General features: G+C 50.3%; 1 protein-coding gene across 1 annotated transcript in view; it reads left to right on the top strand.

Annotated features, from left to right (window-relative positions):
* LOC140428229 (coagulation factor X-like) overlaps positions 1–24,983 on the top strand; it is a 414,303-nt gene extending 389,320 nt beyond the window's left edge. The window contains exon 8 of the mRNA XM_072514476.1: positions 23,741–24,983. Coding sequence (XP_072370577.1) covers positions 23,741–24,327 — 587 coding nt within the window. The 3' untranslated portion in view covers positions 24,328–24,983. The remainder of the gene's footprint in view (positions 1–23,740) is intronic.
* Positions 24,984–26,565: the final 1,582 nt, after the last annotated feature.

Raw genomic sequence — 26,565 nt, 5'->3', positions numbered from 1 at the left:
CGGCGTCTTAACCGAGCCAAATGCTCTTTTGGACAAACCGAGCTGAAGTTCCTGGGGGACCACATCTCCCAGTTCGGGGTGCGGCCGGATGCTGACAAGGTGGCAGCCATCACGGCCTTGCAGAAGTCCACAGACAAGAAGGCGGTGCTACGCTTTCTCGGAATGGGCAACTTCCTGGGGATGTTCATCCCTAACCTTGCTTCCCACACTACAGCTCTCCGGCACCTTGTCAGGAAGACAACTGAATTCCAGTGGCTTCCCACCCACCAGCGTGAATGGGAGGAGCTCAAATCAAGCTCACCACCGCCCCGGTACTGGCGTTTTTCGATCCTGCAAGGGAGACGAAAATCTCGACTGACGCCAGCCAGTCCGGCATTGGGGCGGTCCTCCTGCAACGGGATGGCGCGTCATCATGGGCCCCAGTCGCCTATGCGTCACGGGCCTTGACCGCCACAGAGCAGCGCTATGCGCAGATTGAAAAGGAGTGCCTAGGCCTGTTGACTGGCGTTGACAAGTTCCACGACTATGTGTATGGCCTTCCCGAGTTCACTGTGGAGACTGACCATCGCCCGCTGGTTGGCATCATTCAAAAGGACCTCAATGATATGACCCCTCGCCTCCAGCGCATTCTGCTCAAACTCCGGAGGTACGACTTTCACCTTGTCTACACCCCGGGTAAGGACCTCATCATAGCAGACGCTCTGTCCAGGGCAGTCAACACGTCGTCCGACCCTGAGGGTTTTGTTTGCCAAGTCAATGCACATGTGGCCTTCACTTCTGTCAATCTGCCAGCCACTGATGCACGCCTGGCCCACATTCGACGTGAGACTGCAGCCGACCCCCTTCTGCAACGTGTGATGCGCCACGTGACGGACGGGTGGCTCAAGGGACAATGCCCACAGTTTTACAACGTTCGGGATGACTTGGCAGTCGTTGATGGTGTCCTCCTGAAGCTGGAACGCATCGTGATCCCACACAGCATGCACCGGCTTGTTTTAGAACAACTGCACGAAGGCCATCTCGGCGTTGAGAAGTGCCGGCGGAGGGCCCGAGAGGCTGTGTACTAGCCGGGAATAAATGAGGACATTGCTAACACTGTGCTCAATTGCCCCACCTGTCAGCGGTTTCAGCCGACACAACCCCGTGAGACCCTTCAGCCCCAATGAGTTGGTCCCGTCCCCCTGGTCGAAGGTGGGCGTGGACCTGTTCCATACGCTCGGCAGGGACTACATCATCATTATTGACTACTTTTCCAGCTATCCAGAGGTCACACACCTGCACGACACCACGTCATCGGCTGTCATCCGGGCCTGCAAAGAGACATTTGCTCGCCACGGCATTCCGCTCACCGTGATGTCAGACAATGGCCCCTGCTTCGCGAGTCAGGAATGGTCTTCCTTCGCCAGCTCATACAACTTCACACATGTGACGTCCAGGACTCTGCATCCTCAGTCGAATGGCAAAGCAGAAAAGGGCGTCCACCTTGTAAAAAGGCTCCTCCGCAAGGCTGCTAATGCAGGATCTGACTTCTGCCTCGCCTTGCTGGCCTATCTCTCGGCCCCATTGTCCACGGGCTATCGCCGGCCCAGCTGCTTATGGGTCGCACCCTCAGGACCACTGTGCCGTCCATTCACGTCCCAGACCGCGACCATGCTCCGGTACTTCGGCGGATGCAGCAACAGCGTGAGCAACAAAAGGCGACTCATGATGCTCGCGCGACTGATCTTCCTGCCCTGGCGCCTGGAGATAATGTCCGCATACACCTTCCGGAGGGCGGCTGGTCGGCAACCGCTGAGGTTCTCCGACAGATAGCTCCCCGCTCGTTCCTGGTTCGCCTGCCTGATGGCTCTATTCGCCGCCGCAATCGGCGTGCCCTTCGTCTGGTTCCACGCTCGCTACGTGATCCTGCACCGGTGCCACGCCCTCCTGTTGTCCCTACAATGGACTTTGTTGACCTTCCAGACACCCTGCATCCTCCTCACTCGACCGTGGCCCGGCCTGTTCCTCAGCCGGTGGATCCTGACCCACCCTTGAGGCGGTCAACCCAAATTCGTCGCCCACCTGAGAGACTTAATTTGTGAACCTTTTCATATAGGACTCACTGACTTGTTCTGACATACTGTTTCAGGCTTTTTGCCATACTGTTTAAAATTTTGTTATTGTTTGTTAAGAACATTGGTTTCGTTCTTGGTGTAACATAATTAGTTTCTGCACCTGGCACCTTCCTGTGTATATAATATAGCCACATGTACATATTGTTGTAAATATTGCGCACACATGATTAGATGCACGCACCACACTTCTTTATTTATTATCATCTAGGCACATATTCTTTGCGAAAAGGGGGAATGTCATGATATTTAGATCAGCATATCATGGTGCAATCAAACACACACTGATGGACACGCAGTATGACCAACCAACACACACACAACATCGCAGCTAATCACCAGTGAGAGCACACGCACTATAAAAACAGGGACACTACAGTTCCCGCTCATTCCAGCAGCAGCTAGCTCAGAGCACCAAGCTCAGAGCCTGCCACTCAGACAGTCATCATGTGCTGAGTGCCTCACCCAGATAGTGATAGGACAGGGTCCACAGATTAGCTGGTAATGCATGTATCCAAGTTAGCAGTGTGCTGTTACAGTTGAGTAGTAAATAAAATTGAGTTACACCATCTCCAACCGTGTTGGATCGTTTATACATCAGAAAACCCAACACGACAGTGGTTAGAGGAGAGTTTATTTCAATTCGGGTGCATAAGGACTTCCGGTGGTGGTGATGTGCTGAGCGATCACACATCAGGTGGCTTTCCTCCCAGTCGAACCCAACACAGTAAATTTACTGGAGAGTTTGGCCCCTAAAGCTACCCAAAACCCACCCGAACACAAAAGGCACCAACAGCGCGAGAAACAAAGAGGATGCCTGCAAACAACAGATCGAGTGGACGGCGAGAAGTCAGAAGCAGCAGCGAAGGAAAGGGGCAGGAACGACGGGCAGACAGACTGGCGGCCCCACATGGCGAGGCAGAGGCCCAGGCAAACCAGGAAGGGGAAAGATCGGCGACCCGAATGGCGGAGCCAGAGAAGACAACGATATCCGCCCGCCCCCCCCCCCCCACACACACAGAGGGACGGATGGAGGAACATTTTGAAAAAGGAACTGACCGCCATGAAGGTAGCGATCTGGAATGAGCTCCAGGTGGTGATGGAGGAGGAGTGACGGAAGTCATAGCCACCCTTCAGCGATGGAGGACCTGGGACGGAAGATGGCATCAACAGACCAGAGCGACAGGATCGTGGCTCTGGAGGCCGAGGTGAAGAGGTTGGTGGCAGCGCAGGGAACCTCAAAGGGAAGGTCGAGGACCAGAATAGGTCCAGGCGGCAAAACGTCCGCATCGTGGGTCTGCCAGAGGGGATTGAGGGAAGGGACCCAACGGTCTACATTGCCCAAATGTTGGGCAAGCTCGTCAGGAGAAAACCTCCAGAGATGGACAGGGCACACAGGTCGCTCCGGCCTAAACCCAAAACCGGGGAGCATTCAGGGGCAATAATTGCGAAGCTGCACCAATTCCAGGACCGGGAAAATAGCCTGAGGTGGGCCCGACAGATGAAGCCATGCTCGTGGGAAGGACGCAGAATCAGGGTGTACCAGGAAATTGGGGCGGACCTGGCAAAAAAGAGGGCCGAATTCAATACAGCGAAATCAGTGCTCTACAAAAAAGGGATGCGATTCGGCATGCTATTCCCGGCCAGACTCTGGGTGACATACCGGGGAAAGAACATTACTTCGGCGCCCTGGCGGAGTTTGTAACAATGAACAACTGGAGGGAGAGCAGACGCGGCCGTGGTGAAATCGGCAGGGACAAGAAGTGATGTGTTGGGTGTTCTGGATCACATACAGGTCACCAACACTTGAAGTAGTGCAACACTATTTTATTAAAAGGTTAACTATTTAAACATACTTGAACTGTACGGTAGCATTGTGGATAGCACAATTGCTTCACAGCTCCAGGGTCCCAGGTTCGATTCCGGCTTGGGTCACTGTCTGTGCGGAGTCTGCACATCCTCCCCGTGTGTGCGTGGGTTTCCTCCGGGTGCTCCGGTTTCCTCCCACAGTCCAAAGATGTGCAGGTTAGGTGGATTGGCCGTGATAAATTGCCCTTAGTGTCCAAAATTGCCCTTAGTGTTGGGTGGGGTTGCTGGGTTGTGGGGATAGGGTGGAGGTGTTGACCTTGGGTAGGGTGCTCTTTCCAAGAGCCGGTGCAGACCCGATGGGCTGAATGGCCTCCTTCTGCACTGTAAATTCTATGATAATCTATGAAACTGTGGGTAAATACGATACCAGCTTTAACTAAAGACCTTTGCCTTGTCCTAACCAGTTGATGCACTCAGCACATGGTGAATGCCTGTGTTACAGGCTGTGAGCTCTGTCCTCCTAGCTAGCTGCTACTCAAATGCCCAGGAACTCTGATGTCCGCTGTCTTTATAGTGCGTATGCTCTCACTGGTGATTGGCTGTGGTGCTGTGTATGTTGATTGGTCCCACTGTGTGTCCATCAGTGTGTGTCTGCACCATGATATACTGGTGTATATTATGACATCCCCTTTTTATATAAAAAAATGTGCCTGCGTGACAATAAATAGGGTGTGGTGAATGTTCCTGACTACGTGTGTGCGAAATATTTACAGGACTATGTACATAAAACTAAGCTATTTACATGGGAAGGTGCCTGGTGCAGAAAAAAAGTGTGTCACACAAATAACGAGATGAACACTATATGCAAACCACTTGAACGATTAAACAGAAGAACAGAACAGACCAGAGAGTCCATTAGTGCCAAGTTCACAAATCAAGTCTCTGAGGTGGGCGACGAATTCTGGTTGACCGCCTCAAGGGTGGGTCAGGAGCCACCAGCTGAGGAGCGGGCTGGACTGCGTCAGAGTGAGGAGGATGCAGAGTAACCGGAATCTCTGCATAGTCTAGGTTAACAACAGGATGGCGTGACACTGGTGGAGGATCACGTAGTGAGCGCGGAACGAGACGAAGGGCACGGCGATTACGGCGCAGAATGGAACCATCCGCTAGACGAACCAGGAACGAGCAGGGAGCCACCTGCCGAAGAACCGCAGCAGTTGCAGACCAGCCACCATCCGGAAGATGGATGCGGACGTTGTCATCTGGAGCCAGAGCAGGGAGATCAGCTGCACGGGAGTCATGAGCCGCCTTGTGCTGTGCACGAGACAGTTGCATTCGTTGAAGGACCGGAACGTGGTCGAGGTCTGGGACGTGAATGGACGGCACCGTCGTCCTCAGGGTGCGACGCATGAGCAGCTGGGCTGGCGACATGCCAGTGGACAGTGGGGCCGAGCGATAGGCCAGCAGGGCGAGGTAGAAGTCGGATCCCGCATCGGCAGCCTTGCAGAGGAGCCGTTTGACTATGTGGAAGCCCTTCTCCGCTTTGCCGTTGGATTGGGGGTACAGGGGACTGGATGTCACATGCACAAAGTTGTACCTCCTGGCGAAGTTGGACCATTCCTGGCTTGCGAAGCAGGGGCCATTGTCCGACATCACAGTGAGTGGGATGCAGTGACGAGCAAAGGTGTCCTTACAGGCACGGATGACTGCAGACGGTGTGATGTCGTGCAAACGTACCACCTCCGAGTAGTTTGAAAAATAGTCTACAATCAGAACATAGTCCCTGCCCAGCCCGTGGAACAGGTCGATGCCGACCTTGGACCAAGGGGACGTGACCAACTCATGGGGCTGTAGGGTCTCACGTGGTTGGGTCGGCTGGAACAGGTGGGGCAGTTGAGCACTGTATTGGCGATGTCATCATTGATGCCGGGCCAGTACACTGCCTCTCAGCCCGTCGGCAGCACTTCTCCACGCCAAGATGGCCCTCGTGTAGCTGTTCCAAGACGAGCTGGCGCACGCTGTGCGGGATAACAATGCGGTCCAGCTTCAGGAGGACACCATCGACTACCGCCAGATCGTCTCTGATGTTGTAGAACTGCGGGCATTGGCCCTTGAGCCACCCATCTGTTAGGTGGCGCATGACACACTGTAGCATGGGGTCAGCCGCAGTCTCGCGGCAAATTTGGACGAGGCGTTCATCCGTGGCCGGTAGACTGGAGGCCATGAAGGCCACATGGGCGTCAACCTGGCAGACGAATCCCGCTGGGTCACACTGGGTGTTGACTGCCCTGGACAGAGCGTCGACTATGATCAGGTCTTTGCCCGGGGTGTATACGAGCTGAAAGTCGTATCGTCGGAGTTTGAGCAGAATGCGCTGGAGGCAAGGCGTCATGTCGTTCAAGTCTTTTTGTATTATATTGACCAGTGGGCGGTGGTCGGTCTCAACGGTGAATTGGGGAAGGCCGTACACATAATCATGAAATTTGACGACACTAGTCAACAGGCCCAGGCACTCCTTTTCTATCTGTGCGTAGTGCTGTTCCGTGGGGGTCATGGCGCGCGACGCATATGCAACGGGGGCCCATGATGAGGCCTCATCGCGTTGCAGGAGGACTGCCCCAATGCCGGATTGACTGGCATTGGTCAAAATTTTTGTCTCTTTCGCTGGATCAAAAAAGGCGACCTTGGCCATTTTGGACGGCCTCCTAACAAAGGGAAAGCACGGAGTGCAGGGGCGCATCCACCAGATAAGTATGGATGATCCCGCAGGACTAGCGGGTCATAAACCCCCCCCACCAGGATTGTTACCTGGAACGTAAGGGGACTCAACTGCCCGGTGAATAGATCCAGAGTCTTCACCCACCGAAGAAGCCTGAAGGCTGACATAATCTACGCGTCATAATATACACCAGTATATCATGGTGCAGACACACACACTGATGGACGCACAGCAAGACCAATCAACACACACAACACCGCAGCCAATCACCAGTTAGAGCACACTCACTATAAAGACAGAGTTCCCGCTCATTTGGGATGCAGCCTCCGACAAGGACAGAGCTTACAGCGCAGTTCTTCACCATGTGCTGAGTGCATAGACTGGTTAGGACAGGCATAGGTCTTTAGTTGAATCTAACATCGTGTTAACCCACGATAAAAGTATGTTCAACAGTTTCTAACTTAATAAAATAGTGTTGTACTATTTTAAGTGTTGGTGGCCACGGATCCAAAGCACCCAACACAACACTACCTACAGGAGACACAAACAAAGAACAAAGAAATGTACAGCACAGGAACAGGCCCTTCGGCCCTCCAAGCCCGTGCCGACCATGCTGCCCGACTAAACTACAATCTTCTACACTTCCTGGGACCGTATCCCTCTATTCCCATCCTATTCATGTATTTGTCAAGATGCCCCTTAAATGTCACTATCGTCCCTGCTTCCACCACCTCCTCCGGTAGCGAGTTCCAGGCACCCACTACCCTCTGCGTAAAAAACTTGCCTCGTACATCTACTCTAAACATTGCCCCTCTCACCTTCAACCTATGCCCCCTAGTAATTGACCCCTCTACCCTGGGGAAAAGCCTCTGACTATCCACTCTGTCTATGCCCCTCATAATTTTGTATACCTCTATCAGGTCTCCCCTCAACCTCCTTCGTTCCAGTGAGAACAAACCGAGTTTATTCAACCGCTCCTCATAGCTAATGCCCTCCATACCAGGCAACATTCTGGTAAATCTCTTCTGCACCCTCTCTAAAGCCTTCTGGTAGTGTGGCGACCAGAATTGAACACTATACTCCAAGTGTGGCCTAACTAAGGTTCTATACAGCTGCAACATGACTTGCCAATTCTTATACTCAATGCCCCGGCCAATGAAGGCAAGCATGCCGTATGCCTTCTTGACTACCTTCTCCACCTGTGTTGCCCCTTTCAATGACCTGTGGACCTGTACTCCTAGATCTCTTTGACTTTCAATACACTTGAGGGTTCTACCATTCACTGTATATTCCCTACCTGCATTAGACCTTCCAAAATGCATTACCTCACATTTGTCCGGATTAAACTCCATCTGCCATCTCTCCACCCAAGTCTCCAAACAATCTAAATCCTGCTGTATCCTCCGACAGTCCTCATCGCTATCCGCAATTCCACCAACCTTTGTGTCGTCTGCAAACTTACTAATCAGGCCAGTTACATTTTCCTCCAAATCATTTATATATACTACAAAGAGCAAAGGTCCCAGCACTGATCCCTGTGGAACACCACTGGTCACAGCCCTCCAATTAGAAAAGCATCCTTCCATTGCTAATCTCTGCCTTCTATGGCCTAGCCAGTTCTGTATCCACCTTGCCAGCTCACCCCTGATCCCGTGTGACTTCACCTTTTGGACTAGTCTACCATGAGGGACCTTGTCAAAGGCCTTACTGAAGTCCATATAGACAACATCCACTGCCCTACCTGCATCAATCATCTTAGTGACCTCCTCGAAAAACTCTATCAAGTTAGTGAGACACGACCTTCCCTTCACAAAACCGTGCTGCCTCTCACTAATACGTCCATTTGCTTCCAAATGGGAGTAGATCCTGTCTCGAAGAATTCTCTCCAGTAATTTCCCTACCACTGAAGTAAGGCTCACCGGCCTGTAGTTCCCGGGATTATCCTTGCTACCCTTCTTAAACAGAGGAACAACATTTGCTATTCTCCGGTCCTCCGGGACATCCCCTGAAGACAGCGAGGATCCAAAGATTTCTGTCAAGGCCTCAGCAATTTCCTCTCCAGCCTCCTTCAGTATTCTGGGGTAGATCCCATCCGGCCCTGGGGACTTATCTACCTTAATATTTTTTAAGACACCCAACACCTCGTCTTTTTGGATCTCAATGTGACCCAGGCTATCTACACACCCTTCTCCAGACTCAACATCTACCAATTTCTTCTCTTTGGTGAATACTGATGCAAAGTATTCATTTAGTACCTCGCCCATTTCCTCTGGCTCCACACAAGATTCCCTTGCCTATCCTTCAGTGGGCCAACCCTTTCCCTGGCTACCCTCTTGCTTTTTATGTACGTGTAAAAAGCCTTGGGATTTTCCTTAACCCTATTTGCCAATGACTTTTCGTGACCCCTTCTAGCCCTCCTGACTCCTTGCTTAAGTTCCTTCCTACTTTCCTTATATTCCACGCAGGCTTCGTCTGTTCCCAGCCTTTTAGCCCTGACAAATGCCTCCTTTTTCTTTTTGACGAGGCCTACAATATCTCTCGTCATCCAAGGTTCCCGAAAATTGCCGTATTTATCCTTCTTCCTCACAGGAACATGCCGGTCCTGAATTCCTTTCAACTGCCACTTGAAAGCCTCCCACATGTCAGATGTTGATTTGCCCTCAAACATCCGCCCCCAATCTATGTTCTTCAGTTCCCGCCTAATATTTTTATAATTAGCCTTCCCCCAATTTAGCACATTCATCCTAGGACCACTCTTATCCTTGTCCACCAGTACTTTAAAACTTACTGAATTGTGGTCACTGTTACCGAAATGCTCCCCTACTGAAACATCTACCACCTGGCCGGGCTCACCGGGAGAATGCTGGTAAGAAAGGGCTGGGTGGGGCAGATGTACCATTCATGCTACGGGACGAGAGCCAGGGGAGTAACCATACTGATCAGCAAGAGGACGAGGTTTACGGAGACCAAGATGGTTACGGACCCAGGGGGACTGTACGTCATGGTCAGCAGTGTCCTAGAAGGGGCACCGGTGGTGCTGGTAAATGTGTACGCTCCCAACTGGGATGACACAGTATTCATAAAGAAGACCATGGCGGAAATCCCCGACATTGACACCCACCGACTGATTCTGGGCGGGGGGGGACTTTAACTGCGCACAGGTCCCACTGACCGACTGATCAAACCCCAGAATGGGGAGAAAGACTGGCATGGCGAGGGAGTTGGGAAATCGGTGCTTCCAGGAATCATACAAGCGGAATACTCCGTCATCGTTATCTCCGACCATGCTCCACATGGAGGCTGGACACGGACCTCTTGGCCGACAAGGTCCTCTGCCAAAAAACATTGTGGGCCAAAGGCGATTACATTAATAACAACCAAAATGGGGAGGTCTCACCCTCCACGTTTTGGGAGGCACTGAAGGCCGTGATTAGAGGAGAGATCATAGCCTACAAGGCGTACGGAGATCGGGAAGAGAGGGGGCCAGGCAGCGACTAGTGGACTCCATTCTGGAAGTCGACAGAAAGTACTCCGAAACCCTGACCATAGAGCTGCTGACGGAGAGGAAAGAGCTGCAAATGGACTTTAACCTGCTATCCACCAGGAAAGCAGTGCACCAACTCCACCAGACACGGGGGACCTTCCACGAACACGGGGACAAGGCTGGCCGCCTATTGACTCACCAGCTGAGAAAGCAGACAGCCACGAGGGAAATAGCGCAGGTAAAGAATAGCAGAGGGAGGCCATAAGACCATAAGACATAGGAGCGGAAGTAAGGCCATTCGGCATCGAGTCCACTCCACCATTCAATCATGGCTGATTTCAACTCCATTTACCCACTCTCTCTCCATAGCCCTTAATTCCTCGAGAAATCAAGAATTTATCAACTTCTGTCTTAAAGACACTCAACGTCCCGGCCTTCACCGCCCTCTGTGGCAATGAATTCCACAGACCCACCACTCTCTGGCTGAAGAAATTTCTCCTCATCTCTGTTCTAAAGTGACTCCCTTTTATTCTAAGGCTGTGCCCCTGGGTCCTAGTCTCCCCTGCTAATGGAAACAACTTCCCTACGTCCACCCTATCTAAGCCATTCATTATCTTGTAAGTTTCTATTAGATCTCCCCTCAACCTCCTAAACTCCAATGAATATAATCCCAGCAACCTCAGACGTTCATCGTATGTTAGGCCTACCATTCCTGGGATCATCCGTGTGAATCTCCGCTGGACCCGCTCCAGTGCCAGTATGTCCTTCCTGAGGTGTGGGGCCCAAAATTGCTGACAGTATTCTAAATGGGGCCTAACTAGTGCTTTATAAAGCTTCAGAAGTACATCCCTGCTTTTATATTCCAAGCCTCTTGAGATAAATGACAACATTGCATTTGCTTTCTTAATTACGGACTCAACCTGAAAGTTTACTTTTAGAGAATCCTGGACTAGGACTCCCAAGTCCCTTTGCACTTCAGCATTATGAATTTTGTCACCGTTTAGAAAATAGTCCATGCCTCTATTCTTTTTTCCAAAGTACAAGACCTCGCACTTGCCCACATTGAATTTCATCAGCCATTTCTTGGACCACTCTCCTAAACTGTCTAAATCTTTCTGCAGCCTCCCCACCTCCTCAATACTACCTGCCCCTCCACCTATCTTTGTATCATCGGCAAACTTAGCCAGAATGCCCCCAGTCCCGTCATCTAGACCGTTAATATATAAAGAGAATAGCTGTGGCCCCAACACTGAACCCTGTGGGACACCACTCGTCACCGGTTGCCATTCCGAAAAAGAGCCTTTTATCCCAACTTTCTGCCTTCTGCCTTCTGCCTGACAGCCAATCGTTAATCCATGTTAGTATGGCCTCCTTCTGCACTGTATGTTCTATGTAATCTATGTAGTACCTTGCCTCAAATACCATGGGCCCTTATTTTACTCAGCAGTCTCCCGTGAGGCACCTTATCAAAGGCCTTTTGAAAGTCAAGATAAATAACACCCATTGGCTCTCCTTGGTCTAACCTATTTGTTATCTCTTCAAAGAACTCTTAACAGGTATGTCAGGCATGACCTCCCCTTACTAAATCCATGCCGACTTTTCCTAATCCGACCCTGCACTTCCAAGAATTTAGAAATCTCATCCTTAACGATGGATTCTAGAATCTTGCCAACAACCGAGGTTAGGCTAATTGGCCTATAATTTTCCATCTTTTTTCTTGTTCCCTTCTTGAACAGGGGGGTTACAACAGTGATTTTCCAATCCTCGGGGACTTTCCCTGACTCCAGTGACTTTTGAAAGATCATAACTAACGCCTCCACTATTTCTTCAGCTATCTCCTTTAGAACTCTAGGATATAGCCCATCTGGGCCCGGTGATGTATCAATTTTTAGACCTCTTAGTTTCTCTAGCACTTTCTCCTTTGTGATGGCTACCGTATTCAACGTTGCTCCCTGACTCTCCGGAATTGTTGGGATATTACTCATGTCTTCTACTGTGAAGACTGACGCAAAGTACTTAGTTAGTTCCTCAGCTATTTCCTTGTCTCCCATCACTAGATTACCAGCGTCATTTTGGAGCGGCCCAATGTCTACTTTTGCCTCCCGTTTGTTTTTAATGTATTTAAAGAAACTTTTACTATCATTCCTAATGTTACTGGCTAGCCTACCTTCATATTTGATCCTCTCCTTCCTTATTTCTCTTTTTGTTATCCTCTGTTTGTTTTTGTAGCCTTCCCAATCTTCTGACTTCCCACTACTCTTTGCCACATTATAGGCTTTCTCTTTTGCTTTGATGCATTCCCTGACTTCCTTTGTCAGCCATGGCTGCCTAATCCCCCCTCTGATCACCTTTCTTTTCTTTGGGATGAACCTCTGTACTGTGTCCTCAATTACTCCCAGAAACTCCTGCCATTGCTGTTCTACTGTCTTTCCCACTAGGCTCTGCTCACAATCGATTTTCGTCAGTTCCTCCCTCATGCCCCTGTAGTTACCTTTATTTAACTGTAACACCTTTATATCTGATTCTACCTTCTTTCTTTCAAATTGCAGACTGAATTCTACCATATTATGATCACTGCCTCCTAACTGTTCCCTTACTTTAAGATCTTTTATCAAGTCTGGCTCATTACATAACACTAAGTCCAGAATGGCCTGTTCCATCATGGGCTCCATCACAAGCTGTTCCAAAAAGCCCTCCTGTAAACATTCAATGAATTCCCTTCCTTTGGGTCCACTGGCAACATTATTTACCCAGTCCACCTGCATATTGAAGTCCCCCATGATCACTGTGACCTTGCCTTTCTGACATGCCCTTTCTATTTAGTGGTACATTTTGTGCCCCTGGTCCTGACCACTGTTAGGAGGCCTGTACATAACTCCCAATTTGGTTTTTTTGCCTTTGTGGTTCCTCAACTCTACCCACACAGACTCCACATCATCTGACCCTATGTCGTTTAGTGCTATTGATTTAATTTCATTCCTAATTAACAAGGCAACCCCGCCCCCTCTGCCCACCTCTCTGTCTTTTCGATAGGTTGTGAATCCCTGGATGTTTAAATGCCAGTCCCGAACCCCCTGCAACCACGTCTCTGTGATGCCTACCACATCATACCTGCCAGTCACAATCTGGGCCACAAGCTCATCTACCTTGTTCCGTACACTGCGCGCATTTAAATATAGCACCTTTAATTCTCTATTGACCGTCTCTTTTTGTTTTCTTAGTGTGGTGGACCTTGGTTTACTGAGCCTTTCCATACACTGTATCATATTTTGTGAGATGGGGACTATCGCAACCTCTTCTGAGTTCTGTCTTTTCATGCTTTTTTGTATTCCTAAGCAGCTACGCTTCCCACTGATTACTTCACCTCTTGGTTCCCTGACTTTCCCTTCCCCCCCAATCTCTAGTTTAAAGTCCTATTGGCCACCCTATTTACTCTTTTTGCCAGAACACTGGTCCCAGCTCGGTTCAGGTGGAGACCATCCCAACGGTATACGTCCCCCCTGACCCAAAACTGATGCCAGTGTCCCATGAAAAGGAACCCCTCTTTCCCACACCACTCTTTCAGCCACGTGTTAACTTCCCTTATTCTTGCCTCCCTATGCCAATTTGCACGTGGCTCGGGCAGTAATCCGGAGATTATGATCCTTGAGGACCTGTTTTTTTATTTGAATCCTAGCTCTTTATAATCTCTAAACAGGTCCTCTTTCTTAGACTTGCCTATGTTGTTGGTACCGACATGGACCACAACAACTGGATCGTCCCCCTCCCTCTCCAGTATCCTTTCAAGCCGGTCAGAGATGTCCCGCACCCTAGCACCGGGCAGGCAACATACCATGCGGGACTCTTTATCCTGCTCACAAAGGATACTATGTATCCCCTTGATAATAGAATCCCCTACAACTACAACTTGCCTATTTACTCCCTCCCCTTGAATGGCCTGCTGAACCATGGTGCCTTGGTCAGATGACTCATCCTTCCTGCAGCCCTGTTCGCCATCCACACAGGGAGCAAGTGCCTCGTACCTGTTGGACAGGGTCAAGGGCTGAGGCTCCTGAGTTCCTGACTGCTGGTTCCCTTTACCTGCCTGACTTGCAGTCACACCCTGCTGTCCCTGGCCACTGGCAGGATTTAAACTACTTACTCTGACAGATGTGACTGCCTCCTGTAACACAGTGTCCAGGTAAGTCTCCCCCTCCCAGATGTGCCTCAGTGTTTGAAGCTCAGACTCCAGTTCATCAACTCTGAGCCGGAGCTCTTCGAGCAGCCAACACTTACTGCAGATGTGGTCGCTGCAGCTCGCAATGGGATCTGCCAGCTCCCACATCAAGCAGCTCAAGCACATCACCTGACCAGCCATCTCTAATTAATTAATTAGTTTAATTTAAGTTTACGAGTTTAGCTGTGTTTTTTTTTAAATTTGGGGCAGATTTGCTATCAACCAATCAGATCACAGCTTCCCTTTGACGTCACTTTTGAAAAAAAAAGTGGAAAACAGGAAGTTACCGTTAGGTTTTTATACTCACACAGAGACTGCTCCTCCTCCTCCGAACGGCTCCCGAAACTAGGCCGCGATCCCCGGGTTAAAGTAGGTTTTTACACTCACACAGAGACTGCTCCTCCTCCTCCGAACGGCTCCCGAAACTAGGCCGCGATCCCCAGGTTAAAGTAGGTTTTTATACTCAGACAGAGACTGCTCCTCCTCCTCCGAACGACTCTCGAAACTAGGCCACGATCCCCGGGTTAAAGTAGGTTTTTATACTCACACAGAAACTGCTCCTCCTCCTCCGAACGGCTCCCGAAACTAGGCCGCGATCCCCGGGTTAAAGTAGGTTTTTATACTCACACAGAGACTGCTCCTCCTCCTCCGAACAACTCTCGAAACTAGGCCACGATCCCCGGGTTAAAGTAGGTTTTTATACTCACACAGAAACTGCTCCTCCTCCTCCGAACGGCTCCCGAAACTAGGCCGCGATCCCCGGGTTAAAGTAGGTTTTTATACTCACACAGAGACTGCTCCTCCTCCTCCGAACGACTCTCGAAACTAGGCCGCGATCCCCGGGTTAAAGTAGGTTTTTATACTCACACAGAGACTGCTCCTCCTCCTCCGAACGGCTTCCGAAACTAGAGATTGGGAGCAGAACCAAAAGAGCTCAATGAGCCATTCGAGACCTTCTACCGGGGACTGTACACCTCATAGCCCCCCAGGAGACGTGGGGATAAAACAGTTCCTAGACGGACTGGAACTACCAGTTGTGGGGCCAGACAGACGGGGGGGCTGGAAGCACCAGTAGATCTGGGAGAAATCATGGAGAGCATGCAGGCGGGAAAGGCACCGGGTTCCCGGCGGACTTCTATAAAGTCCTGGCCCCACACCTAAGGGACATGTTCGCGGACTGGCTGGAAAGTGGTACTTTGCCTCCTACGCTAGCACTGATGCCCATAAAGGATAAAGATCTGACGGAATGCGGATCATATAGACCCATTTTACTGCTGAACGTGGGTGCGAAAATACTCGCAAAGGTCCTGGCCAAATGCTGGAGGGCTGCGTACCAGAGGTGGTCGTAGAGGGCCAAACGGGCTTTGTCAAGAGTAGGCAACTCACAGCGAACATCAGGCGGCTACTGAACATAATAATGACTCCCCTCGGGGAGAGAACACCTGAAGTGATCGTCTCCCTGGACCCAGAAAAGGCCTTTGATCGAGTCAAATGGAAGTACCTCCTCAAGGTACTGGAACGGTTTGGGCTACGAGTGGGATTCACCGCCTGGGTGAAACTCCTGTACAACGCTCCCAAGGCGAGCGTCCAAACCAACATCACCAGCTCTGAATACGTCCAGCTACCAAGAGGCACAAAGCAAGGATGCCCTTTGTCCCCGCTCTTGTTCATGCTGGCAATCGAATCTCAGGCAAAAGCCTTGTGAAAAGCTGGAAGGGCATCCAGAGAGGAGACTGAGATCACAGAGTCTCACTCTATGCGGATGACCTGCTCCTCTATGTCTGGAAGCCGCAGGAAGGACTGAACGCAATAATGCAGATCCTGAAAGAGTTTTAAACCTTCTCGGGTTACAAATTTAACCTGGGCAAAAGTGAGGCATTCCCAGTGAACCCAAATGGGGGAGGGGCAGAGCTGGAGGGCTCCGGTTTAAAAACAGATTCCGATATCTGGGGATCCAGATAGCCAGGGACTGGACACAGATCCACATGTGGAACTGACCAGTCTGGTGGAGGAAGTTAAATAGTACCTACAGAGGTGGGACACACTCCCACCCTCCCTGGTGGGGAGAGTGCAGATAATCAAGATGAACGCGCTGCCGAGGTTCCTCTTCCTGTTTGGATCCAAACCGATTTTCATCCCTGTGGTGAATGTATTACTGCTACCATTCACCATTGTATTGCATTACATTGTATTGTATTATCTTGATGCCCTTGTGGGCTCCGCCTGCGGCTCCGCCCCCTATGGGGAGGTATATAGAGCTGCAGCCTGTAGGCAGCACTCAGTACAGGGCAGTCGCAGGCAGGCACAGATCTAGCTGTTTAAAACCACTGTTCACTTCAACTCTACGTCTTGTGTGAATTGATGGTCGCATCAATTTAATCAGCTAAGATATCGCAATGGAAGCCGCCCTCAAATCTGATCGACTGGAACTCGACCCACAGCCAGCTGAAGCCAAAGGAATCTTTTCGAACTGGCTTCGCTGTTTTGAGACCTACCTCGCCGCCTCCTCCTTGCCCGCCATCACAGAGGCACAGAAACTGAGTCTCCTCCATGCCCGGGTAAGCCACAGAATCTCCGAACTAATTGAGGAAGCTACCATGTACGCAGACACGGTCGCGATCCTGAAAAGACATTACGTGAGGCCGGTGAACGAAGTGTTCGTGCGGCATCTCCTCACCACTCGTCGTCAATGTTCCGGGGAATCGCTGGAGGAATACCTCCGCGACCTGAGGGTACTCGCTCAAAACTGCAATTATGAGGACGTCACGGCCTCGCAGCATATGGAACTCGCCATCCGGGACACCTATGTGGCTGGAGTCCGGTCCAACTACGTCAGACAGCGCTTGCTCGAAAAGGGCACCCTTGACCTAGAAGAGACGGTAAAACTATCCACCTCCCTAGAAGTAGCTTTCCAGAGCCTCAATGCTTTCCCCTCCGACCACGCGATTCTCTCGTGGACGCCCGACCAGTGGGTGTCCCAGGCCTGTGCCGCGCGGCTACCCGCCCAACCTGGGGGGCTGCCCTTCTATTTCCGCGGTCAGAACCAGCACCTCAGGCAGCGTTGCTCGGCTCGGAACGCGACCTGTAGATGCAAAGCTCCTAAATCGCAGGCCCGCAGACCTCGCAGCGTGGCTGCCTGTACCGCCCCCTTCGGACGCGTCATCAGTCTCGTGCTATCCGTGGGGGCCGCCATCTTTAACCCTACCCGACACGTGAGACTCATGGGGGCCGCCATCTTGGCCGCCATCTTCAACGCCGCCCGACATGTGCGACCGACGGGGGCCACCATCTAGGCTGCCATCTTCAACGCCGCCCGACACGTGCGACCGATGGTGGCCGCCATCTTAGGACCACCCCGCTATCTCCTACCACACCGGCTACCCGCAGCTCGGCGCTGTCACCCTTGACCAATCACGGACCAAGCACCTCAGGAACTCGATGATGACCGTCCGGGTCAATGGACACGAAACACCCTGTCTGTTTGACTCTGGGAGCACGGAGAGCTTCATACATCCAGACACGGTAAGGCGCTGTTCTCTCCAGATTTCCCCCGCATCCCAAACAATCTCCCTCGCTTCCAGATCGCATTCGGTGCATATCCGGGGGGTACCGTGTCGCGAACCTCATGATACAGGGCGCCGAGTACGGCAATTTAAAACTATGTGTCCTTCCCCATCTCTGCGATCCTCTCCTGTTAGGACTGGACTTCCAGTGCAACTTCAGGAGCCTGACCCTGAAGTTTGGCGAGCCCTGATGTGCTTCTGTTAAAAGGTGTTTCTTTTGTCTTCACGATGCTGTTTGGGAAGTTATGAAGGATTACTTAGTGTTGTATTCTTTGGGGGTTGTATTTGAATTGATGGTTGTGAAGATGTTCACTGTATGTTTTAAAAAGGTTAACTTCAGTTCATAGAATAAACATTGTTTTGCTTTCAAAAGAACTTTTCCATTTCTGCTGTACCACTCCTGTAGAGTGGGCTGTGTGCTCCCCATACCACAATTTATGAAAAGTTGTGGGTCAGGTGAACTCCATGATACACTTTCGGATTCTCTAAACCCTGGCCCATAACAAATTGGGGGCTCGTCTGGGATAAAAGTCTATCTATTGGATTGGCTCAGTGAACTTAAAGACAGTGAGGGGTAGACTATTGTGGTTGCTTTTCAGGTGTGGTATTGAGTGTGTTGTGGACAATAGCTCTTTCAGAGGCTCTGAAGTTTTTGGGGTTGGAGACGGTCACACACAGTACCTTACGGACAGAGACTAAAAGCAGACTGTTAGATTTGGCAAAAACATTGCAGTTAACATTACCTGACAAAATGAGAAAAGATTAGGTAATTATGGTGGTGGCTAAGCATTTAAAGTAGCCTGAGATACAGTTTGACTCAATGGAAATGGCAAAAATTCAGTTACAAATTAAACAAATGGAACATGAGAAAGAATTAAAGCAGCTTGAATACAAAAAAAGAGAGAGAGGAAAAATAAAGAGAAAGGGAGATACAGATCTAGGAAAAAGATAAAAAGAGAGAGTTTGAACTTCAGAAAATGGCCATGAAACATGGCAGTCAGTTAAAATTGGCAGGTGTATAGGGAAACGTACAGTTGGATGATAGTGATGAGGATAGTGAGAAAGAGCGTCATCGTTGAATGCTTGGTGGGGATCTCTTTAAATATGTCCAAGCATTGCCAAGGTTTGATGAGAAGGAGGTAGAAGCCTTTTTCATTTCATTTGAGAAGGTAGCTAAACAAGTGAAATGGCCACAGGACATGTGGGTATTACTGATTCAAACAAAGCTGGTAGGTAGGGCTAGTGAGGTGTTTGCATCACGATCAGAGGAGGTATCTGAGTCGTATGAGGAGATGAAAATATCCATCTTAGGTGCATATGAACTAGTGCCTGAAGCCTACAGACAAAGGTTTAGAAATTTAAGGAAAGAATTTGGTCAAACATACATGGAGTTTGAAAGGCTCAAACAGAGTAATTTTGACAGATGAATAAGGGCTTTGAAAATAGACCAAACGTATGAAGCTGTCAGAGAAATTATACTTTTGGAGGAATTTAAAAATTCAATTCCTGATGTAGTGAGAAGATGTGGAAGAACAGAGGGTTAAAACTGCGAGATTAGCAGGAGAAATGGCAGATGATTATGAATTAGTTCATAAATCAAAGCTTGGTTTCCGACATCAGTTTCAGCCTGTGAGGGATAGGAACTGGGGACATGAGAAATACTCAAGTGGTAAAACTAAAGGTGATCTGATGGGAGATAATAAGGAGAGTGTACCTCAGATTTAAAAAGAAATCCAGCTCCCCATCCGCACTAGTGACCGCAAATACACTGCCTTCGAGGCAGATGGGCGGCTCTACCACTTCTTAAGGGTTCCCTTTGGTGTCACTAACGGGGTCTCGGTCTTCCAGCGCGAGATGGACCGAATGGTTGACCGGTACGGTTTACGGGAAACATTCCCGTATCTCGATAATGTCACCATCTGCGGCCACGACCAGCTGGACTACGACACCAACCTCCGAAAATTCCTCCAGACCGCAAAGATCCTTAACCCTACGTATGACAAGGACAAATGTGTGTTTAGTACCGACCGCCTAGCCATCCTCGGCTACGTAGTGCGAAATGGAGTTATAGGCCCCGACCCTGAACGCATGCGCCCCCTTATGGAGTTCCCCCTCCCTCACTGCTCCAAGGCCCTGAAGCGCTGCCTAGGGTTTTTCTCTTACTATGCCCAGTGGGTCCCCAACTATGTGGACAAGGCCCATCCCCTGATCCAATCCACAGTTTTTCCCGTCGATAGAGGCTCGCCAGGCCTTCAGCCGCATCAAAGCAGACATTGCAAAGGCCACGCTGCACGCCATCGACGAGTCCCTCCCCTTCCAGGTCGAGAGCGACACGTCTGACGACGCTCTGGAGGCCACCCTCAACCAAGCGGGCAGACTCGTGGCCTTCTTCTCACGTATCCTCCATGCTTCCGAAATCCGCCACTCCTCAGTCGAAAAGGAGGCCCAGGCCATAGTAGAAGCTGTGAGACATTGGAGGCATTACCTGGCCGGCAGGAGATTCACTCTCCTCACTGACCAACGGTCGGTGGCTTTCATGTTCGATAATGCTCAGCGGAGCAAGATAAAAAACGATAAGATCTTGCGGTGGAGGATCGAACTCTCCACCTATAACTACGAGGTCTTGTAGTTATTGAAGCTAAATGAGCCTCCTGATGCCCTGTCCCGCGGCACATGTGCCAACGCGCAAGTGGACCGCCTCCGAGCCCTCCACGAGGACCTCTGCCACCCAGGGGTCACTCACTTCTTCCACTTTATCAACACCCGCAACCGGCCCTACTCCATTGAGGAGGTCAGGACAGCCACCAGGGACTGCCAAATCTGCGTGGAGTGCAAGCCTCACTTCTACATGCCAGAGAAAGCGCACCTGATAAAGGCTTCCCGTCCCTTTGGACGCCTCAGCATGGACTTCAAAGGCCCCCTCCCCTCCACCGACCGCAACACGTACTTCCTGAACGTGATTGACAAGTACTCCTGGTTCCCATTCGCCATCCCCTGCCCCGGCATGACCACAACCACCGTCATCAAGGCCCTCCATAGCATCTTTACGCTGTTCGGGTTCCCCGCTTACATACATAGTGATAGGGGGTCCTCCTTTATGAGCGACGAACTGCGTCAATTCCTGCTCAGCAAGGGCATCGCCTCGAGCAGGACGACCAGTTACAACCCCCGGGATAACAGACAGGTAGAGAGGGAGAACGGAACGGTCTGGAAGACCGTCCTACTGGCCCTACGGTCCAGAAATCTGCCAGTCTCCCGCTGGCAGGAAGTCCTCCCGGATGCCCTCCACTCCATCCGGTCACTGCTTTGTACCACGACCAACCAGACACCTCACAAACATCTCCTTGTCTTCCCCAGGAAGTCCTCCTCTGGGACCTCGCTCCCGACCTGGCTGGCAGCTCCCGGACCCATCCTGCTCCGAAAACACGTGCGGGTGCACAAGTCGGACCCGTTGGTCGAGAGGGTCCATCTTCTCCACGCTAACCCCCAGTACGCCTACGTGGCGTACCCCAACGGCCGACAAGATACGGTCTCCCTACGAGACCTGGCGCCCGCCGGAGCCCCACGCATGCCCCAGCCACCAGCCCCACCCTCCCTCCCACTGGTGCACCTTACAGGAGGATCGGTCCTTTTGCTGGCCCCGTCTAGACCCCCCCACCCACCGATGCACCCCGCAGATGCTCCCTTCCCAGGTCAACCGTTTTCCCCACCAGCGCCGTCTAGGGGTGTTGAAGCTGCCACAGAGATCGAGGCCACGCTCCCGGAGTCACAGACTCCCGAGCCTCCACCAGCCTCACCACCAGAGCTTCGACGATCACAGAAGATGACCAGGGCCCCCGATCGACTGATTGCTTCATTTTAAAATGTATATAGTTAATTGTGAATCTGCAAATAGTTACGACAATAAGAGAAAAACGCTGTACCGAGGTATTACGGTACCTCCATAACTATAATTTCTACCATGTTACCATTTTGTAATATCAAGCCACCACCCCCGCCGGTCTCTTTTTTAACAGGGGGTGAATGTGGTAGTCTGTGTAGAGGTATTACGGTACCTGGTAATGCTGGAACACCATTGGTAGATATTGTATGTTTCCCATTGGTCAAACTGTATGGTAGCTCCGCCCTGCAAGACGGGGTATAAGAGCCCGTGCCGCCCCAGCAGCACTGTACCTGAGCTGCTGGGGGAAACATCTCGCTTATTAAAGCCTTCAGTGGGACTACAACCTTGCTTTAGTGGTCATTGATCGTGCATCAGTCGCATCAAGCCAAAAAGATGTTCTGCCTATCAAATAAATGAGTAATGTGCTATATGAAGCCAGGTATGCAGGCTTCATGTCCCAAAAACTGGCAGATCATGTCGCACAGCATGTCCCTTCTGCTGTTTACAACAGCCAAGGTAGAGACTGCTAACTGCTTTGCCACCATGCTCCCTAGTTCTTTGTAGACAGAAATACATGAGGTGGATTCTCCGACCCCCTGCCTGGTCGGAGAATCGCCGGGGGGCGGCCTAAATCCCGCCCCCGCCGGCTGCCGAATTCTCCGGCGCCGGGGATTTGGCGAGGGCGAGTGCCGGCCGGCGGCCGCTAGCAGTGGCCCCACCGGCGATTCTCCGGCCCGCGATGGGCCGAGTGCCCGGTCCAGTCCCACCGGCGTATGTTACACCAGGTATTTGCCGGCAGGACCTGGCTGCACGGGCGGCCTCTGGGGTCCTCGAGGTGGGCACGGGGGGATCTGGCCCCAGGGGGTGCACCCACGGTGGCTGGCCCACGATCGGGGGCCATCTATCCGCCGACGGACCTGTGTCATGGGGGCACTCTATTGTTCCACGTCGGCCGCTGTGGTCGGCCGCGATGGCCGACGTGGAGATGAACCACCTGCGCATGCGCTGGGATGACGCCAGCACACACTGGCGCTCCCGTGCATGCGCCAACTCGCGCTAGCCGGCGGAGGCCCTTCGCCGCTGGTTGGCGTGGCGTCAAGCCCCTTCCCCGCCGGCCGGCGCGGCGCAAACCACTCCGGGGCCGGCCTAGCCCCTGAAGGTGCGGATGATTCCGCACCTTTGGGGAAGCCCAACGCCGGAGTGGTTCACGCCACACCGCCCCGCCGGGTAGGAGAGAATCCTGCCCATGGTGCCTGATTCAGCTAAATAAAAATAAGCTGATTCATTCCTCAGTGCAATGCCTATACCAACCAGGGTTAAACGGCCTGGTTTTAATTTCAAACAATGCTTGGCAGCTAACTGTCAATCACCTGGTGTATTCTCCTTGATGATGCCTCTACCAATCAGAGTCTACTTGCTAACCAATCAGCAATCTCCTGCAGTATAAATTATTATTTTCCTCTCATATTGGTATACTTCCAAAGGGTTCCAATGAGTGGACAGCGCGGTGGCACAGTGCCAGGGAGCCGGGCTTAATTTCGGCCTTGGGTGACTGTCTGTGTGGGGTTTGTACTTTCTCCCCGTGTGTGCGTGGGTTTCCTCCGGATGCTCCAGTTTTCTCTCACAGTCCAAAGATATGCAGGTTTGGTGGATTGGCCATGCTAAATTGTTCCTTAGTGTCCAAAAGTTAGGTGCGGTCACAGGGATCGGGTAGAGGACTGTGCCTAGATAGGGTGCTCTTTCAGAGAGTTGGTGTAGACTCGATGGGCCGAATGAGCTCCCCCTGCACTGTTGGGATTCTCTGAGTGTGAGATAAAATATTTTGACACGTCTCTTTCATGTCACATTTTGTATTGCCAAATGACTATTTGTTTCAGTTCATTGTGAACAAATTAATGGAAGTTTGAATGTTGAGTTACTGCCTTATTGGCACATATCTGTTATTCCCTCCCCAGGTGAGTTTGATGTTAAGAAAGAGGAGAATACAGAACAGCGACTGGAGGTTATGGCAGCAGTTCCCCACCATAGGTTCTTCCACAAAACATATGACAACGATATTGCAGTCCTGGTATTGAAGAATCCGATGCAATTCAACAAGAATGTTGTTCCAATCTGCCTGCCCCAAAGAGAATTTGCAGAGACGGTCTTGATGAAAATGCCAGATGCCTTAGTCAGTGGTTGGGGCCGTATCTTCGATCACGGGATGACAGCCAACAAGCTCCAGCGTCTCAAGGTGCCGTACGTTGATCGGACAAAGTGCATTGAGTCCAGCAAGTACCCTGTGTCTCAGAACATGTTCTGTGCTGGCTACAAGGACGAGAGCAAAGACGCTTGCCAAGGGGATAGTGGTGGGCCCCATGTTACCAAACACAAGAACACCTGGTTCTTGACTGGCGTTGTGAGCTGGGGAGAAGGATGCGGACAGAAGGGGAAGTATGGCATCTACACAAAGGTGGCCCGGTACATCAAGTGGCTTAAAATGGTTATGAGAGAGATGGCTCCTAATAGTAACCGGAACATAAGCTCAACTATTCAGAAATGAGGGACACAATTAGATCCACTTCCCATCTAATCCAATAAAACATCATTGATGAAGTAATGCTCATATATTCATAGAACATAAAGACCAAATTTGTACTACATTCCACATGATCTTAGTTACAGATGATCTTAGTCCTCAGAATGCCATAGATTAGGCCAAAAATTGTACTTGTAATGACAGTGAAAATGTCAGTGGTCATCATTAGTTTTAAAGTCATGGCAACTTCTACCATCTGTGCATGTGCAATTAAATATGGGAATTGGAAAGTTGGTATCAGTGACATTTTGATCTTTCCAGGGTACGCTAATGCATTCTTTACATAATTGCTTGTATGGCATGATCATCAGGCGTTTACACACTATTCTTTCTGTTAAGAAAAAATATTTTAACTGTTAAACATTGCAAAATGAGCCCTAACTGAATTGTTGCAGTGTGTAAAATTGTAGCTACTGCCAACGTCTCTGACTTGAAATATTAATTTTATAAGTGTGGGGTTCCGTTCTTTCCATTCCATAATAAAGGACGCATGATTTTTAAAATAATAAAAAGTAATTTTTTTAAGTTTGTTTGTGATATTTCATCTTCTATCTTGATACCATTGTTATGTCCCTTTCTTGATTTCACTCATTGTGTAATGATTAAAAAGTGAGCTTTAATCTGTGATTTTTATTTCCCCATCTCTGTCTGTGAGAATTATTTGATCTGATTGGATGCACAACCTGCTTGATGACACCACTGTTGCTTATCTGTAGAATCTGTAGTACAGAATGAGGCCAGGAGGCCCATCGAGTCTGCACCAACCCCCCCCCGCTCCCCCCAACCTTTCGCCCTGAAAGAACCCACCTAAGCCCACTCCCTCACCCTACCCTGTATCTCCACCTAACTTGCACACTTCTGGACACGAAGGGGCAATTGATCATGGCCAATCCAACTAACCTGCACCTCTTTGTACTGTGGGAGGAAACAGGAGCACCCGGAGGAAACCCACACAGACACGGGGGAACATGCAGACTCCGCACAGACAGTCACCCAAGGCTTGCATCAAACCCATTTCCCTGGCGCTGTGAGGCAGCAGTGCTTGACACCACAGATCTCATTTAACTGACTGCCATTCTCTGACTCATTCTTGTCCTGACCAATCAGGATCAAACTGCCTGGTTTAAATTTCAATTTAGTTCCCAAAGATTTACCTTTCTCAGAAAATGTCATAACATTCTCCTAAGCCATAATTATAATACCTGATCAGATATTCTATGTTGTAATTTGAATACTACATGTAAAAACATTTTTTTTCAACGAGACTGTGCAACAGGATATTGCTATAAAATACAGCATTAATATAAAAATAAATACAAAAATAAAGAACATCAAACAGCCTGAGTAACAAGTAATGTTATTGACATACACTGACCCTTGCAGAATGTGTGACAGTGATGGATATGCACAACAGCAATAGTATATAATGGACCATGCGCCATGTGCAGTAGTGATAGGTAAACTGTTGGATGGAGAGTGCCTGATAGCGATGGATAGACTGAACATTGCTGAATGTACAGGAGTGACAGATGAACCGAACAGTGGAGAATCTCTAAGAACGACAACAACACTAAACTGTACATGTAATCAATAAAAGCAGAGACGGTGGTAGTGATTTTAGCAGGAGGGGGTGACAGGCAGGGGGTGGGTGGGCCGGAGAGCCCCAACATACCCAGGGCACCAGGAAACCTTCCCACCACGGGGCTGCATGTCGGACACCTGAACACTTACACCACATTGAATACATAGATACATACATACATAGAAGATAGGAGCAGGAGGAGACCTTTTGGCCCTTCGAGCCTGCTCCGCATTCATCACGATCATGGCTGATCAAAGAACAATACAATCAAAGAGTCATCAGATGGACAAAGGGTCATCTGGACTCGAAACGTTAGCTCTTTTCTTTCCCTACAGATGCTGCCAGACTTGCTGAGATTTTCAAGCATTTTCTTTTTGGCTTCAGATTCCAGCATCCGCAGTAATTTGCTTTTAGAAAAGAACAATACAGCACAGGAACAGGCCCTTTGGCCCTCCAAGCCTGTACCGGTCATGACACAAACCTTTGCCAAAATGCTCAGCGCCACCTGGTGCCGTATCCCTCCATACCCATCCTATCCATGTGTTTGTCAAGATGCCTTTTGAACGCTGTTAATGTATCTGCTTCCACAACCTCCCCAGGCAACGCGTTCCAGGCACTCA

Source organism: Scyliorhinus torazame, chromosome 8 (assembly GCF_047496885.1).
Source record: "Scyliorhinus torazame isolate Kashiwa2021f chromosome 8, sScyTor2.1, whole genome shotgun sequence".
In the NCBI taxonomy this organism is placed as follows: domain Eukaryota; kingdom Metazoa; phylum Chordata; class Chondrichthyes; order Carcharhiniformes; family Scyliorhinidae; genus Scyliorhinus; species Scyliorhinus torazame.
This window is presented reverse-complemented; position numbering and strand designations above follow the sequence as displayed.